Raw genomic sequence first — 17579 nt, 5'->3', positions numbered from 1 at the left:
TTAGGTCTTTCTCCTAGGTCCTTAGGCACTCATACAGTCAAAGTTTTGATAGTCCAGTGGGAATAGAAACAGGTTATATGAGGTTTTTCTTGCACACTCTTTTTTCAGTCAGTAAGCACGTGTTGAATTCCAACTCGGGACTTCCTAGAAAGGAGATCATCCCCCTCTCAACTCCATGGGAGGGAACCCATGCCTCTGTCATTGCAGGTACCTAGACTTCTAGACATGGGCTCATTGAAACTTAGACCATACTTTTTCCTAATCTCCATCTTCTTTAAGCCCCTGCCCAGCCCCAAAGTTTGAGCTTTACCTCGAGGTCCAGGACGCTGCTGTTGAGTTCTTTGTTCTCTGATAAAAAGCCACAGGATGACCCCAAGAAGGATGAGGAAGATAGTAACCAACAAAGTTGGGACGATAATCACTTCATACTGCTTCTCCTGGATGACTGGGTAGGCGATCACACAGGAAGAGAAGAGAATGAAGAAGAAGCCTAACCTGGTGTTCATGCAATTTCCCCTACCCGCCAGCTCTCAGCTCATCAGACATGAAAAGGTCATCTCTTCTACCATCTCCTCTACTTCCATTCCACAGAAACACTGCTGGGAGCAACTCTCCAATCAGAAACCCCAGTGACTCTGTTTCTTAGCCCATCAAATGTGCATGATGTTGCTTCTGGAAGTTTCTCACCAAGATTGAAGATGCAGCATCTGGATCACTGATTAGCACTTACCCTCTCCTCAAAAAGACAGTGGCCTCTAGCCCCCATCCTTTTATCACCACTGTCTTCATTTCTACTGGAAATCAAATCATCCTCCTTCTAGAATCTATCCGGACCTTAGCCTTCATAATTCTAAAATCAGGGGATAGACATCTGTGGAATCTGTACTTACCACACAACTTGTCACTGAGACTGCATTCCAGGAGCATCCGTGTCATGCCCATTGCCACAGGGCTGTCCCCTTCCTTGCTAGGCCCACAGAGAATGCACACAGCACAGCTGTGAGTAATTCCTAAGGATTGAGTGGTTTTTGAAAAAAATAAAATAAAATGAATGAAAAAAAACTGAAGTACACAGAGAACTTTAAACTGCCTCTACAGATCACTAGTTAAGTAAATGGCTGCCTCTTTGAGTCATCCGTTTATCTCTATCTACCTAGCTCATATTCAGGTTGGAAGAACCCTCCCAACCTTCTCTTCCTCTCAGCATTTCTCTTTTCTCTATTATACAGCAAAGACAGCTCTGATCTGCTCTTGTCCTTTCTTTCAACTGTTACTGAAATTATTTTAAAGTCTCCCCTCCCACCCGAGACTTCTGCTCCCATGATCAAGTACAGATTCACAACATCCATCTGAACTGTGATCCATGGGTTATGTGGGCATGATCTACCTCCCCTACAGTATTAGGCATGTCCAATATATTTTTTTAGCTGTGCATCACAATTTTTAAGCAAAACATTTTTCGAAGTTGGGCTCTTGCTCTGTAGTCCAGGCTTGAGTGCAGTGGTGTGATCATGGCTCATTTAATTCTCAAACTCTTGGGCTCAATTAATCCTCCTGCCTCAGCCTCCGGAGTCTCTGGAATTGCAGGCATGAGCTACCAAGTCTAGCTCTAAAGAAAACATTTAATTTCATTTTTACACACAGTTAATTCAGATAACGAATAAAAAATTGACAGATGTCAAAGGATATGAGTTACATATTTGCTTTATTTCTCTGAAATATCCACACCCTCACAAGCAATGAACAGACAGCATTTATCAGTAAAAACTATTTAATTCCTCATCCCTCAGAGCTTCAAGGTGCTTCCTCTGCTCATATCAGATATAGACATGGACACTCATTGCTACCAGGCTATAAAGGAAATATCAGTACCAAGCCACCTTCTCTTTCTCTTTTAAATAAAAAGAAAATACATTCATATGATTAAAAAAATAGAAATGTAAAATTGTATAGCATAAAAATCTTTCTCTCACCCCATTCTTCTCCATTTATCCAGTTCTTAACTCTCCTCCAGTCTCCTCCGAGTAGACTCTAGTTATTAGTTTCTTGCTTGTCTGGCAAGGGATTCTTTACGTGTATCACTGTTAAGTCTATATAATATAATCAGTACATATTTCAAATAACACTGCCAGAAACTTGGTTCTTTCTTTCCAAGGAGAACTCATGTTTACCACTGTCCCATACCTCTCCTAAATTTATATTTTGCCTTTGCTTGACAAGACACTCCCATGGTTCTATAGTCAACAAAGCCTACTTCTTTAATTCTGATTAACTTGAATGAAAATATGGTGATTTTCTGCTAAATAAGTCTAAATATGTGATCCAGTTTTGTAGTGACTTGATAAAAACAGAAAACAAAAATCAGAAGTATAGCTTATATAATATGCTACTATGTTGTAAGGTATTACATTAGCCATATTATGCTGTCCTCTGTCATTACATTATGCATTGTTTTTATTACTGATACTAATAACCACAGCGTTACTTACTGAGGCAGAATCTCTCAGTGCCTGAAAGACCTATGTAAAGAAGTCTCCCAGATTCTGCCTTACCTGTTTTCCACTCTTCCTGGAGCACCATGAACTCGTATATGGGTTCAACAGTTAAACAATTCCCTTACAACTCAAGAGAAACAAAACTGTGTGGTTGGTTGACTGAAGCCCAGGTAAACAGCAAAGTAGCCAGCAGGTGGAAAATTGGCACAGAAGAGGGAAATTCTTATCCTTATTCTTATTCTTAGACTGGGATCTAAGAAGTCGATGAATAGTTAGATAGCAAAGTCCACTGTATCCAGTGTGTAAACCAAAAAGGCAAGGAGAAATGTGGCTGAGAAAGCTTCCACAATTCACGAGGCCATATGGAAGGACTAGCAGTAGCGATGAAACTTTCAAAAAACAGACCTTAAAAGAGTGGCACAAAGGAGAAGTTCTGAAAAATAAAATGTTGGATCAGCAGGGTGAATTCAGGAAGGCTATTAGAAAAGTTATCACTGCTATTGTCATTCTTATTTTCCTTTCCTTTGCTTCCTTTTTAGTGGATTATCAGAAGTAATTGTTTTCATTCAGGGAGCAGCCAGTTTAACCAGTTTGGCTTTCTGAGGAGGAGGTTCTCAGCACACGCTCTTACCACAGCACAGGTGGAAAAAAGGGTCAGTCAGCAGCTAGCACAGACTCGTGAGCTCTGCCCAGAAAACAAACTACACACCCACTAATACATACTGAAGGGAGTCGTTTGAAGCCATGTGTACGTGTACCCCCACATGGGTACAGTGAACTGCTCATAGAGGGCCATCCATACTCAACTATAGGCATCAGGCCAAACACACCGATCCCTGATAACTCAAACTCATGCTTATACCCTTACACTAACTATCACACCTATTACACAGCACTCACCTTTGGATGCAATATGGCCTGCTACTGCATTTCCTGAGCCAGGTTCTCACCATCACTTTTATTTGTACATAAGTAGTTTAAAGAGGCAAGGCTTATCGATATCTCACAGCCCAATGAAATTGGATGCTAGAGCAAGGAGATAAATGTATAGAATGATGAGGCCCACTCAATGAAATTGCTTTCCATATGTGTGTACAATAAGCCCTTTCTAATGGTTACAGTTTAGGTAGAGGCATATGGAGTGTACCAGATGAGTCTAGGATTTTTTTTTTTTTTTTTTTTGAGACAGGGTCTCGCTCTGTCGCCCAGCTGGAGTGCAGTGGCATGATCTCTGCTTACTGCAAGCTCCGCCTCCCAGGTTCACACCATTCTCCTGCCTCAGCCTCCCAAGTAGCTGGGACTACAGGCGCCCACCAACACTCACACCCGGCTAATTTTCTGTATTTTTAGTAGAGAGGGGGTTTCACTGTGTTAGCCAGGATGGTCTCGATCTCCTGACCTTGTGATCCACCTGCCTCGGCCTCCCAAAGTCCTGGGATTACAGGCCTGAGCCACCGCACCCAGCTGATTCTAGGATTTTTAAGGCATACACACTGGGCATACCCACATATCCTTGAAAGCTAATGTGGGAAACCTCACCACACAGAGGCCACCAAAACTCATACATCAGAGGATGCTTATATTTACTTGTAACAGCAATATTCCTCTCTAGATCACTTTTTAGCTTGAAATTCATACTCAGAAACCACATGGCTTGGCCTGCCCACTCTGTCAAGCTGAGAAAAGGCATGCCTTAATGCCAAAACCCTCTAGGATGACTTTTCCCATGGGCTCAACTCTGGCTCACCTGACTACTAGAAGGATACTTCTGGCCAAGATTCCTGTTCAATCTGACCAATACTCCACTCCCTTTCATTATATCTAAATACTTTTCCCACTATGTAAAAAAAAAATATGTAGACTACTGCTTCTTCTTTTAGCTGAACTGTAAAATTCTTAACAATGTAAAGCATTATCCACAGTTCTCTATTTAATGTTATGAATAATGAAATCCATGGCATTGGAATCAAGGGTCTAGTGAAATTGTAATATACTTTATTCTGATAAATATGTTTGATAGTTGTAAAATATGTTTGTATATACTTTGCCTCTAGTTTACATAATCCTATATCTACAGAGCCAAATCTCTTCAGGCAGGGTTCTAATTAGAACAATAATATTGCCTCACTTGTAGTTATCATTCCTTAATTTTTCTCTTATCAGTTGCTTCACACTTTCTCTTAGCATGTTAAAGGTTTAACTCCCCTCTTTCATTGAGAATCCTGAGGAGAAACAGTGCAGTGAAGGAGATACAAAGGGGAGGAGAATGAAAGTGAAATGAGGAGTAAAGTCCATGCTAAATCTTTACAAGACTATAGTCTGAAGACCATAAAAGCTCATGAATATAACTATAACGAAATTGAACTAAATAGTAATATTAATTCTCTAAACTTTTACACATACAGTACAAGCATAGTGTCACACTGCATTTAGACATCTATTTTAGTTCACACTATATTCTATTTGCAGCCATAACACAACTCTTATTAAGTGGCATTTCTTTTCAGTTAGCACAATACAGTCTCCTGGACACAATCTGCAATTTACCCATGACTTTCCAGAGTAAACTCTTCTTACCAAAATATACCTAGATATAAGACTTCTAAAATCAGATTTCCTACACTCTGCTTGCTTATGTGTGATGAAAAATTCCATGATTGAATTCAGTATAACATCTGGCCCTGTTCCAGTAAGGTACAGTTAAATCTGTTGTGCCAGCCTCACCTTCAACCTTACTGCTTGCTTATCAACACATGTGGATCTTCCAGCCATGTTCTTTTTAGATAGACAAGTGATCCACTCTCCCAGGTGGCTGCCATATGGGTCAAGGAAGTTATTAATGGCTTTGGGCTATGGGGCAGAGGACTCAAAGACTAAAAGTGAGGAGGGTAAAATATATGGAGGTAGCAGCCCCTAGCCTGAAACAGTCTGCCTTCTTGTATAGTTAGTCTTTCATCCTTACCCTTGAGCTATCTGGAAAAAAAACAAAAACAAAAACAAAACCAAAACAAACAAAAAACATGTTTAATGGGCTGAATATATTAATTTGGAAGTGAGATAGAGGACAATGCTCAGATCTAGAGAATCTGAGAATTACTTGTTAGCAACATCCTATAAAACAAGCTTCCTGTTTTCAGATCTAATAAACCTGTGTTTAGCAACTACGGTGTGCCAGGTATTGTGCTAGGCACTTTCATACAAAGAAGGCAAGGCAGAAACTGAGGGATTAAGTTATGAATCAGTGATTAAGTTATAAATTGGCCACTTTTTTTTTTTTTTGAGATGGAGTCTCACTGTTGTCGGCCTAGGCTGGAGTGCAACGGCGTGATCTCGGCTCACTGCAACCTCCACCTCCCAGGTTCCAGCAATTCTCCTGCCTCAGCCTCCCAAATAGCTGGGATTACAGGTGCATGCCACCACACCCAGCTAATTTTCATATTTTTAGTAGAGATGGGGTTTCACCATGTTGGCCAGGCTGGTCTCAAACTCCTGACCTCAGGTTATCCACCTGACTTGGCCTCCCAAAGTGCTGGGATTACAGGCATGAGCCACCGTACCCCACCAAATTAGCCACTTTTAAAAAAAAATGGCAGAGCAAGGTTGCACATCCAGGTCTTTTACTTACAAACCCAATGTCCTTTATACTACTTCGTTGTGCATATATACTTGCCTTTCAAATGAGCAAGACCAACAAAGTCAAGAAGGAATTACATTAGAATCCAAAAGAATCATGGAAACCACAAGGCTGAAACCAAATTTTACTAACAAATACACTCTAATTTGGAAAGAATGGATGAATTGAATCTGCCTGTAAGGGTGTCCATACAGGAACCTCATAGGGACATAGATGACATCTGCATGTCTGTCTTTAAAGTATATTCTGAAAATAGAAGTAGAATCAGAATTTTTTTCCTAGTATTCACCAGATTATACCATCTTGGGTTGTTTTCTTTGTTCATTTTCCTGGGTCTGATCCCCAATCCTATTTCTATCTTCCGCATTTTGAGTAAAAACGCCCGGTTCTTAGGACTAGCCATCTTTCACTGTGAGCATGAGGGTCAGGAAAAGGCCAGAAATTGCAGGGGACAGGGCACTGGCTTAGGAATTAGGGTCTTCGTGCTGTCTCTCTCAGTGCCCCAGGCTCTACCTTTCTAGGGAAACAAACCAGCGAGAGGACACAGAGTGCATGGAAGGGCACAATGGAGAGGTGATTATTTTTAAATCCAGAGAAGCGTATTTGTGTAGATAATTTGCCTTATGCCCTGTGATATCTCCTAGTGTGGGTGGGGCAGGGAGGAGGTCACCTAAGAGAGGTTATCTCGTCCTCTCACTCTTCTCAGATATTGAGAAATTGTGCTTATTCTGATCTTCGCCCTCTCCTACTTCCTAGAGACCCAGGGATCGAAATGAAGTTTGAAACCCTACAGAAAGTGTTTCAAATGGGTTCTCAAAGGGGAACCCCTTTCCACCATGGTGCCTACGAGTCCTGAGCCTGTTTCAACAGATCTTTTGACTCACTGGTACTCACCAGATTATGAAATCTGAGGGCTATCAGTTTTTCTTGCTTCTATTTTTACCTGTCTCCAGAGATTCCTGAAACATATGTGATATACAGTTGAGATGAGGAAGCTTAATCTATATCCTGGTACCTCACAAAAGTTTACTTTGTAGAGGAGCAAAGTGATTGCAAGACAGGCCCCATAACATCTAGGTAAGAAATGCAGTGCTCACAGATACTTACAAACAGCGTCAAATTTTAAATATGGTTTCATGGATAAACACATTTTATTTCCTTGGAGGTATTATACAAATTCAAAACAGCTTATTTTTATTATAATTATCTTGCTATTTTGTATGTGCCCAATTCCATAATCCTTCATCTACCAGTTTCAAACAAAAGCCCAGAAATAGCATATCTTAAATTAAATATTCTCCTGCTGATTACTTTCTCTTCCTGGGATTCCTGATCAATAACAATTTTCCCAGCTCCTCAGATTCCCCAGCTTAGAGTAAGGGCTATCAGTGAGAGGGAAAAGCCGAGAACTCAGAACGCCACCCCCAGGACAGGATTATCTCTGATCCATCCGTGTCTCCTTTTCCTACCTGATTAATGCGCCGGAAGACGGGCTGGGGCTGCTTTCAAATACCTTGTTCCTACTGTTGTCAGTGACCTGCATTTCCAAGGATCAGTGCTCTTCTTTGGTATTCAGCCTGCTGGGTTTTTCCTTCTAAGGAAGATTTTGGGTTCTCTAAAACTCTCTTGGAAGTCTCCCCCAATAAGTGAGGAGATCTGTTTTGTTTTCTGGCCACTCTTCCAGTGTGTCTAACACACTGCCCTCTGGCAGAGGAGGGCCCAAGCTGAGGAGGACTGAAGGAGGACAGGCTACAACAGGCTGTAGGGGCACATATATACATACACACACTTTCTCATTCTCTGATAAATGAGTCCCAGGCCCAGGCAGACAGAGAGATGTGGACATGAGGTTTCACCATCAGAAAGCTAACTCAGCTCCTGTTTACCTCAGTGCTGTGCCATACAGTGTGTCACTATAAAAGTTCTATATGTAGAATGTAATTCCAGGTAAACAATAACAAACTCCTGGCAAGAGGAAAAAGACACCTCTGGGAACGCATAACCTCCTGCCTCATTCTGCACAGCCAGGATCCAAGGGCAGTTTCCCCTCCCTAGGGAGTGGGTCAGCATGGTTCAGAGCTGAGCAGTCCAGGAATTAAGGGAAGTGGAGTCAGCCCTGACTTAGTGCTGTAATAACAAAGTGAGAGGTTGGATGTTCTAGTTCTGGTTTGGTGGGTGATTCATTCAGCATCCGGAAGCATGTCACCTGACCTTGCTATTCCTTGCCTTCCTAGTTTAGGGAGCAGGAAACGTGCATGTCTCCTCAGGGTAATAAAGAACTGCAGAGAGCAGTAGGAAGTTTATCAACTGGAAAACGGGCATGCCAATCAATAAGTACCCTTAGCCAGTTATGCTACCTCTCCTTGTCCCTGCAAGAGCTCCCAAATTTTGGAGGCTTCCTTTCATCCGCATTTTCCTCCCATATCATGGCAGCCCTGGAATCTGATAGGTATCTATTCCTACCCTTACCCTGCATACAATTTCCTGTGCTATCATGGTAAGACAAGGGGCTTTAGAGTTTGGCTTCCGTTTGAATCTCATTCCTATCATTCATTATGACTTTGTATAAGGTATTTTAACTTTGTGAAGGTGTTTTCCCTTATGTAAAGTGCTGCTGCTGATATCTACCTACCAGGGTTGCTGAGAGCTATACAGCGTAATTTCTGTAAAATACCTAGAACATTACCAGAGCCGTTGCAGACCATCAATATGTGTTAGTCTCCCTCTTCCTCCCTTCCTTCTTCATCTGCCTTTCCAGTTGGGAAATAGTCACATAGCTGTATCAATCAGGTAAACATGTATAACCAAAAATAACAAAATGAAACAAAAAATCTTTTATCTAAATATTTGTAATATTTGTGGATGTAAGTATACTCTATGTACAGAGAGGGAGTTAATCAAAAAGTTAATGCAGGATTTAAAACTTCTTATACTTCAACTAGGTGTCATTTGACAGCAGAAATAGTACAGCTGCCAGTAGATATCTGAATTTAACAATCATGTTGAGAAAGAGAGATTTAAACCGATAAATCAAATAGCATAATGCTATAAAGTAAGGTATAGAAATGGAAAGAATGCTACATAGTGGTATGGTACTTATCAGGGAAAATGTATCAGCACCTGCCTGATTTCTTCTGTCTCTAAATTTTTCAGCTCCTTGTACTGGTTCCACTGATATCACTTATATGCTGGCTAATTTCCACCCAGTTCCTGAACCAATTCTGATGGGGGCATTACGGAGATCAGCAGTCTCAGTCCTCTTCATCCTATTTATCTTACATACTCCCCAATTTGGGGAAGATGTAGCCTTTATCCACTTCCCCAAATCTGCCCACTTACTCATGCCTATTAACAAAACCCTCTCAAATCTGGACCCCTCATCTGAATGCCACACAAGTCAATGGAGCCTTGTTGTCCTCTCTTTGCCTAAATCAATCCTAAGTGAGACTGAAATTTTGCTTTATACTCTGATTACTGAGCTCTTGCTACTAATATAAAAGCCTCCCAGATAAATGCAACCACAAAGGTTGAATGCCTCTTTACTGACCATCATCCTGCTCCACTCTACTTCATTCCTACTTCATTCACACCCCTGAACCCACTGCCTTTATGTTCTGCCGACCACACAGAAGACCTGAGTTGCTAATTCTTGCCTGAATTTTACTCTGTGACTGAACTGTCCATTCGAGACAGCTCTACTTCTTCCACTTCTACAATCTAGTTAACACATCATTCCTTGGGCGGGGGAGGGCAAGCCTTTTTCCAAGTCATTCACTCAGATGCTAAATAATTAATCATAAAAATTATTAAATATGTTTTGCTATGAAGAAGAAGTTTAGGGTGCTGTGAAAAAAGTGCAATAGGAAGGAAGTCAAAAAAAGTTTCTCTAAGTAAACAGTATTTAAGCAAATGATGAGTAGCAGCTGACTAGATAAAGGTGGGCACAGGCACAAGGCAAGAGAGGAGGAATATCCAGGCCTTAGATGAGAACAGAGCTTGATACATTCTCAGAACTGGAAGGTCAGTGGGCCTGGATAGTAACAAGAGAGGAGAAAACATGAAGAGATGGCACTGTGCAGGCAGGCGAGAGGCAGATCATAATGAGCATTTAGGCCATGCTAAACATTGTTTGTTTTATTCTAAGTATCACTGAAGTGCTTTAAGTAGAGTGACATGGTCCATTTTGTATTTTAGAAAAAAACATTATTTGGAATACTACTTAGCAATAAGAAGGAACAAATTATTGCTACATGCAACACTTAAATGGAACTTAAGGACTTTATGCTGAGTGGAAAAAGCCTGTCTCAAAAGGTTACATGCTGTATAGTTCCATCTGTATAATATTTCCAAAATGGCAAAATTAGACAGACAGAAAATAGATCAGTGTTTACTAGTAGGAACAGGGAGAAGGTGTGACTTTGAAGGGGTATCATGAGGGAGTTCCTTTATGGTGACAGACAATTCTGTATCTTGACTGTGGTGATAATTATATGAGTCTATACATGTGATAAAATATCAAAGAACTATGCACAGAGAGGAAAAAGATAATGTGTGAATGCAAAAACTGAAATCCCAGGAAGCTCTACATTCTAGTTAATTATACTGTGCCATTGTCAGTTTTATCATTTGGATAATTTGCTACAGTTATTTACATGTTCCCATTGGGAAAATTGGTAATTGTTACATTGGATTCTACACTATTTTTGGAACTACTTGTGAACTTCTAATCATTTCAAATTGAAAAGTAAAAACTAGTATTATTTTTGCAGCCATTGAGTAATAAATTGCAGGTGATAATAAATACATATGAGAATATCAATTGTGAAACTAATAATTTCATAATCATTTTTTGGATTACAGTAGTGACAGTAAAAAAAAGAAAAAAAAATGTATTGGAAACCTTGAGGAGATTGAACCAACAGGACACAGTGGTTGTAGAAGGTAAGAAGGAGAAGGAGAAATCAAGAGGAGATGATGAGTTCTGGACATTTTGATTTGAGATGCCAGTGTGACTTTTAAGTAGAATATTAGAAATAAGCATTTGGTTGTACACTTCTTATGATTCATAAGGGAAGTCTGGACCAGAGATAAATATTTGGGAGTCATTAGATAATATTGAAAGCTTGAAAGTGAATAAGAGAGAAAGAGGAAAAAATAAACAAAAAGGAAAAAAAGAAGAGAGGAAAAGAGGGCCTAGGAAAGAATGCATGGAGTTCCAATGGGTAACGGCTGCATGAAAGAAGAGGAATTGGGGTCCAGGAGGAAACTCAAAGAGGGCCTAAGAAGGAAAAACTAGAGAAGTAAAAGGGGAACCAAGAGTTTGTGCTGTTGTGGAAGCAAAGGAGAGGGGCATGGACAACAGCTGGGCTAAAATCTGATGAGAGGTCAGGAAAACAATATGTAGCAGATACAGGAAACATAGAGGTCACTCATCATCGAAAGAATAGCTATAGTGTAGTGGCCAGAGAGCAGGGTGGTTCTGGGAATGAATGGGTGGTGAGGATGTGGAGAAAATGTGTTTAGGGGGCTCTTTTATGATCTTTGAGACCTATATGAATGAGAGGACTGAAAAGGGGAGTTCAGAGAGAGATTTTGTAGTTGATTTTGAAAACTTAGGGCCCCAGCAAGATGAGAAAGGGAACTGGCAATACCCCAACATGCAGTAATCTCTCGTTCTGAAAAAACAAAGCAAAGTTTGGTATGGAGAGGCCTGTATCAGGCATAAATGTTTTACAAAGCCTAAACACCGCCCCCCCCGCACACACACACTGAAAAACAGAGAGATAGATTAATAAAACACATAAATAATCCAGAAAAAAAGACACACATTTAGGACTTTAATATAAAGAAGTCAGCATGAATCAAAATAAGCAGATCAGTGGTTCTCAAACCAGAGAGCACATTAGAATCTCCTAGGAGGCGTTTTTAAAAAATATAAATTGTGGTGTGTCATTTCCCACTTGATATGGTTTGGCTGTGTCGCCACCCAAATATCATCTTGAATTCCCATGTGTTGTGGGAGGGACCCAGTGGGAGGTAACTGAATCATAGGGCCAGGTCTTTCCCATGTTGTTCTCATGATAATGAATAAGTCTCATGAGATCTGATGGCTTTATAAGGGGGAGTTTCCCTGCACAAGTTCTCTCTGCCTGCCACCATCCACGTAAGATGTGACTTGTTCCTCCTTGCCTTCCACCATGATTGGGAGGCCTCCCCAGTCACTTGGAACTGTAAGTCCATTAAACCTCTTTCTTTTGTAAATTGCCCAGTTTCATGTATGTCTTTATCAGCAGCATGAAAACAGATTAATACAGTAAATTGGTACCAGGAGTGGGGTGCTGCTGAAAAGACAGCCCAAAACGTGGAAGTGATTTTGGAACTGGGTAACAGGCAGAAGTTGGAACAGTTTGGAGGGCTCAGAAGAAGACAGGAAACTGTAGGAAAGTTTGAAACTCCCTAGAGACTTGTTGAATGACTTTGACCAAAAAGCTGATAATGATATGAACAATGAAATCCAGACTGAAGTGGTCTCAGATGGAGATGAGAAACTTGTTGGGAACTGGAGCAAAGGTGACTCTTGTTATGTTTTAGCAAACAGACTGGTGGCATTTGCCCCTGCCCTAGAGATCTGTAGAACTTTGAACTTGAGAGAGATGATTTAGGGTATCTGGCAAAGAAATTTCTCAGCAGCAAAGCATTCAAGAGGTGACTTGGGTGCTGTTAAAGGCATTCAGTTTTAAAAGAGAAACAGAGCATAAAAGTTTGGAAAATTTGCAGCCTGACAAGGTGATAGAATAGAAAATCCCGTTTTCTGAGGAGAAATTCAAGCCAGCTGCAGAAATTTGCATAAGTAACAAGGAGCCGAATGTTAATCACCAAGACAATGAGGAAAATGTCTCCAGGGCATGTCAGAGAACTTTGAGGCAGCCCCTTCCATCACAGACCCAGAGGTTTAGGAGGAAAAAATGGTTTCACGGGCTGGGTGCAGGGTCCCTCTGCTATGTGCAATCTAGGGACTTGGTGCCCTGTGTCCCAGCTGCTCCAGCTGTGACTAAAAGGGCCAAGGTACAGCTTGGGCTGTTGCTTCAGAGGGTGAGAGCCCCAAGCCTTGGCAGCTTCTGTGTGGTGTTGAGCCTGTGGGTACACAGAAGTCAAGAATTAAGGCTTGGGAACCTCTGCCTAGATTTCAGAGGATGTATGGAAATGCCTGGATGCCCATGCAAAAGTTTGCTGCAGGGGCAGGGCCCTCATGGAGAACCTCTGCTAGGGCAGTGCAGAAGGGAAATGTGGAGTTGGAGCCCCCACACAATGTCCCTATTGGGGCACCACCTAGTGGAGCTATGAGAAGAGGGCCACCATCCTCCAAACCCCAGAATGGTAGATCCACCAACAGCTTGCATCATGTGCCTGGGCAAGCTGCAGACACTCAAGACCAGACCATGAAAGCAGCCAGGAATGGGGCTATACCCTGTCAAGTCTCAGCAGCAGAGCTGCCCAAGACCATGGGAACCCCCATCTTGAATCACCATGACCTGGATGTGAGACATGGAGTCAAAGAAGTTCATTTTGGAGCTTTAAGACTTGACTGCTCTGCTGGATTTCGGACTTGCATGAGACCTGTAGCCCCTTTGTTTTGGCCAATGTCTCCCTGTGGAACAGCTGTATTTACCCAACGTCTATATCCCCATTGTATATAAGAAATAACTAACTTGCTTTTGATTTTACAGGCTTATAGGTGGAAGTGACTTGCTTTGTCTCAGATGAAATGTTGAACTGTGGACTTTTGAGTTAATGCTGAAATGAGTTAAGATTTTGGAGGATGGTTGGGAAGGCAATATTGGTTTTGAAATGTGAAGACATGAGATTCGGGAAGGGCCAGGGGTAAAATGATATGGTTTGGCTGTGTCCCCACCCAAATCTTATCTTGAATTCCCATGTGTTGTGGGAGGGACCAAGTGGGAGGTAATTGAAACATGGGGGCAGGTCTTTCCTGTGCTTGTGAGAGTGAATAAGTCTCACGAGATCTGATGGTTTTATAAAGGGGAGTTTCCCTGCACAAGACAGTTCTCTCTCTTTGCCTGCCATCATTCACATAAGATGTGACTTGCTCTGCCTTGTCTTCTGCCATGACTGTAAGGCCTCCCCAGCCACTCAGAACTGTAAGTCCATTAAACCTCTTTCTTTTGTAAATTGCCCAGTCTCAGGTATGTCTTTATCAGCAGCATAAAAACGGACTAATACACCACTCCTCTTAGAGATTATGATGATTATAAACCCCATAGATTATGACTTCAGATATCAGCTTCGATCAAGGAAATGCTTCCCAGGAGATACTAACGTACAGCTGGGGTTGAGAACTACTAAGATAGATTATTCATCAAATGGAATTTAGGCAATGGAATACTTGTTTGATAACAAAAATTACATTTTTGATTCACCTGTACATGAAATAAATTTTGGGAAAAAAGCTAGATGTTTTAAGAGACATAAAAAATTAACATTATAAATTATATTGGGTTTGTGGTAACTTCCTAAGCTTAAACAAAAAACTTTCTTCCAACAGAAAAAAAAATCACAATGGAAACTTCAATCAATAAACAAATAAAAACATAGTACTTTTATAGTAATAAGAAAACCACTAATATGCCAATAAATAAATAGTCAAGGAACGTGAAAAACAAAAGAAAACCGGTTCACCGAAACAAAATGTTTAACAAATATGGAAGCATGGTGAACTAAGATGAAAGATTTTTATCTTAATTAGTAATTTAAAAAATACTTCAAAATGAAACAAGATACATTTTTTGCCAATCCATTTAAGAAAAAATTGTATCTATTTATTTATTTATTTATTTATTTATTTATTTTTAAGCTGGGGCCTCGCTCTGTTGTCCAGGCTAGAGTGCAGTGGTGTGATCTTGGCTCACTGCAGCCTTGATCTCCCGGGCTCAAGTGATCCTCCCACCTGAGCTTCTTGAGTAGCTGGGATCACAGGCAGTTGCCACCACATGTGGCTAATTTTTAATTTTTTTTGTAGAGATGGGGACTTGCCATGTTGCCCAGGCTAATCTGAAATTCCTGGCTTTGAGTGATCCTCCCACCTCAGCCTCCCAAAGTGCTGAGGTTATAAGTGTGAGCCACCATACCCAGCAAAAAAGAAGATTTGAAAACTAATGTTTATGCTCTAAAGAGTTTTATTTTAAAAAACCACTCTTATAAGATTGACAAAGAATCTAAATGTCTACATTTATGAAAAATAACTTGGCACTATGAAAATTGAAAGCCTGAATGGCATTCATAATTTTGACTCTGTAATTTCTCTCCCAAGTGTCAATTATATGTATGTTTTTTAAAAATGGAAGATGTTTCTGAACACACAAAAAAAATCTGTGACACTTATTTAATTTTTTTGAAAATATAAATAGGGATTTGCTTCAAAATATAATTCATGGACTTGAAAGAGGAGAAATAGGTGGAGATGTAAATATAAAAAAATCAACCATGTGTTCAAGATTGCCAGATTCAGGGGATATACATGGGAAGTCATTCTACTATTTTTGCTGCTTTTGTATATATTTGAAATTTTCTGGAAAAAAACTTTAAACTAGAAAAAATAACTTAAATTTTCATCAAAAGGAGGGATGTTTCAAATTATTTTTATATAGTTGGACCATGGAATACTACACATTTATTAAATTTATGTTCACAAAAATTTTTAATAAACGGCAATTTGTAATGTTAGTGGGTTAAGTAAAAAGGCACATTTTAATGATGCATATACCGCAAGAGTACAATGAAATTGACTGGGAAAAACACCTGTGTAGGGGAATCCCAAAGAGAAATATATTAGAATGTTACAGAAACAGTGATGATGGTTACTATGAATAATTTTTTCCTCTATTTTCTGTTTTCCAAATGGAATGAATTAAGCCTTAGTTATTTTATAATAAGAACATCCAAAGGAAGAAAGTCTACAGGGCAGAAAAGTTTGATAGCAGAAATACAAAAGAGAAAATTGGCTGAGGATAACAAAAAAAGACCAAGAGGGAAAACAATCTTCCTAAAGAACTAGTGTTTAGAATTAAAGACGAAGTACAATCGTCAAATCAAGATTAATGGCTTCAAAGAGGGCTCTCCTGGCCTAAAGTCAAGGTGTAGATCTGGAGTTTAACAAGCTTCATTGTTGCTTGCTAAAGGCATTATCTTGCCGACCTGGGAGAAAGCCAAGTTGGAACTCCCAGGAACAAAGTTAATGTATCATCTCATCCAACTGTAGTAAAGGAGAAGGAATAAAAGAACCAGTGTCAGAGTTAGGGGTGGATTTATCTTCATCTGTTGAAGCCTTCGTTTACTAACCTATACAGCTGAGATAATTCTGCCTGCTTACATCAGAGGATTCTAGTGAGAATTAATAAGAATGTAAAATTGTTCTTCAGTGATAGTAGCTAAAAGTGCCTCTTCTAGCAAGAATTTATTTGTATAACATAATTACTTTTCAGACCAGTGGTTCCAACTTTGTGCTCCCGATCAAGGTTCCCTTTTTGATTACTACTGCTCCACCACAATGCTCTGAAGAGAGTGTGGCTTTCCTTCAATGCATTAGCGTAAATGTAGCTAAAATTTCTTCCTTCTTACCACAGGCACAATAAAATGAGAGTGCCCAAAGACTTGCTAAATGTTAAGTAAATTTGGGAAACCAATTCAGTGAACAGAAAGTATAGGAGCAGGGCCAGGCACAGTGGTTCACGCCTGTAATCCCAGCACTTTGGGAGGTGGAGGCAGGTGGATCACCTGAGGTCAGGAGTTTGAGACCAGCCTGGCCAACATGGCGAAACCCCGTCTCTACTAAAAAAAATACAAAAATTAGCCAGGCATGGTGGCACACACCTATAGTCTCAGCTACTCAGGAGGCTGAGGCAAGAGAATCACTTGAACCCAGGAGGCGGAGGTTGCAGTGAGCTGAGATCGTGCCATTGCACTCGAGCCTGGGTGACAGAGCGAGAGTCCATCTCAAAAAAAGAAAAAAAAAAGTGCAGGAGCAGTGTGTGTGCAAGCGTGGTTTGGGGTGTGTGAGGTGTGTATGCAGGGGTGTGTGTTTTCCTAAGTTGAAGTCTGCAGTTCTACTGCAGCTAGCTTGTTATTTTAAGAGGACCACGCTGGAGCCCAACAGCCTCCTGCCTTGCTCCTGCACTTTTCCTGCTCTGAACTTGTATGCGTGAGTGTAATGCTGGGCTCACTCCCTTCTTTCCTTATGGTCTTTTATATCTGCCATGATAAAGGCATATTTATTATTCAGACTCCTATGTTTTTGCTCAGTTTCCAGTTTTCTTACAAGTCTCAGAAGCATAGCCCAGCCCATTTCTGAAATCCAGTATACCCATCTCTCCTACTGTTATAATTAGCTTTGTACTCTTGAGCAAATTACTTAATCGCTCCTAATCCTCAGTTTT

The 17579-nt window shown here is 40.5% G+C and overlaps 1 protein-coding gene across 1 annotated transcript in view; it reads right to left on the bottom strand.

The window, feature by feature from the left end:
* STYK1 (serine/threonine/tyrosine kinase 1) overlaps positions 1–17579 on the bottom strand; it is a 51989-nt gene that overhangs the window by 14716 nt on the left and 19694 nt on the right. The window contains exons 2-4 of the mRNA XM_003265494.2: positions 3396–3521; positions 891–1010; positions 311–445 (exon numbers count right to left, since the gene is read on the bottom strand). Coding sequence (XP_003265542.2) covers positions 311–445; positions 891–942 — 187 coding nt within the window. The 5' untranslated portion in view covers positions 943–1010; positions 3396–3521. The remainder of the gene's footprint in view (positions 1–310; positions 446–890; positions 1011–3395; positions 3522–17579) is intronic.

The sequence above is a fragment of the Nomascus leucogenys genome, chromosome 23, assembly GCF_006542625.1.
Source record: "Nomascus leucogenys isolate Asia chromosome 23, Asia_NLE_v1, whole genome shotgun sequence".
NCBI lineage: Eukaryota > Metazoa > Chordata > Mammalia > Primates > Hylobatidae > Nomascus > Nomascus leucogenys.
Note: the sequence above shows the minus strand (reverse complement) of the source record. Positions and strands in the feature narration are given on the sequence as shown.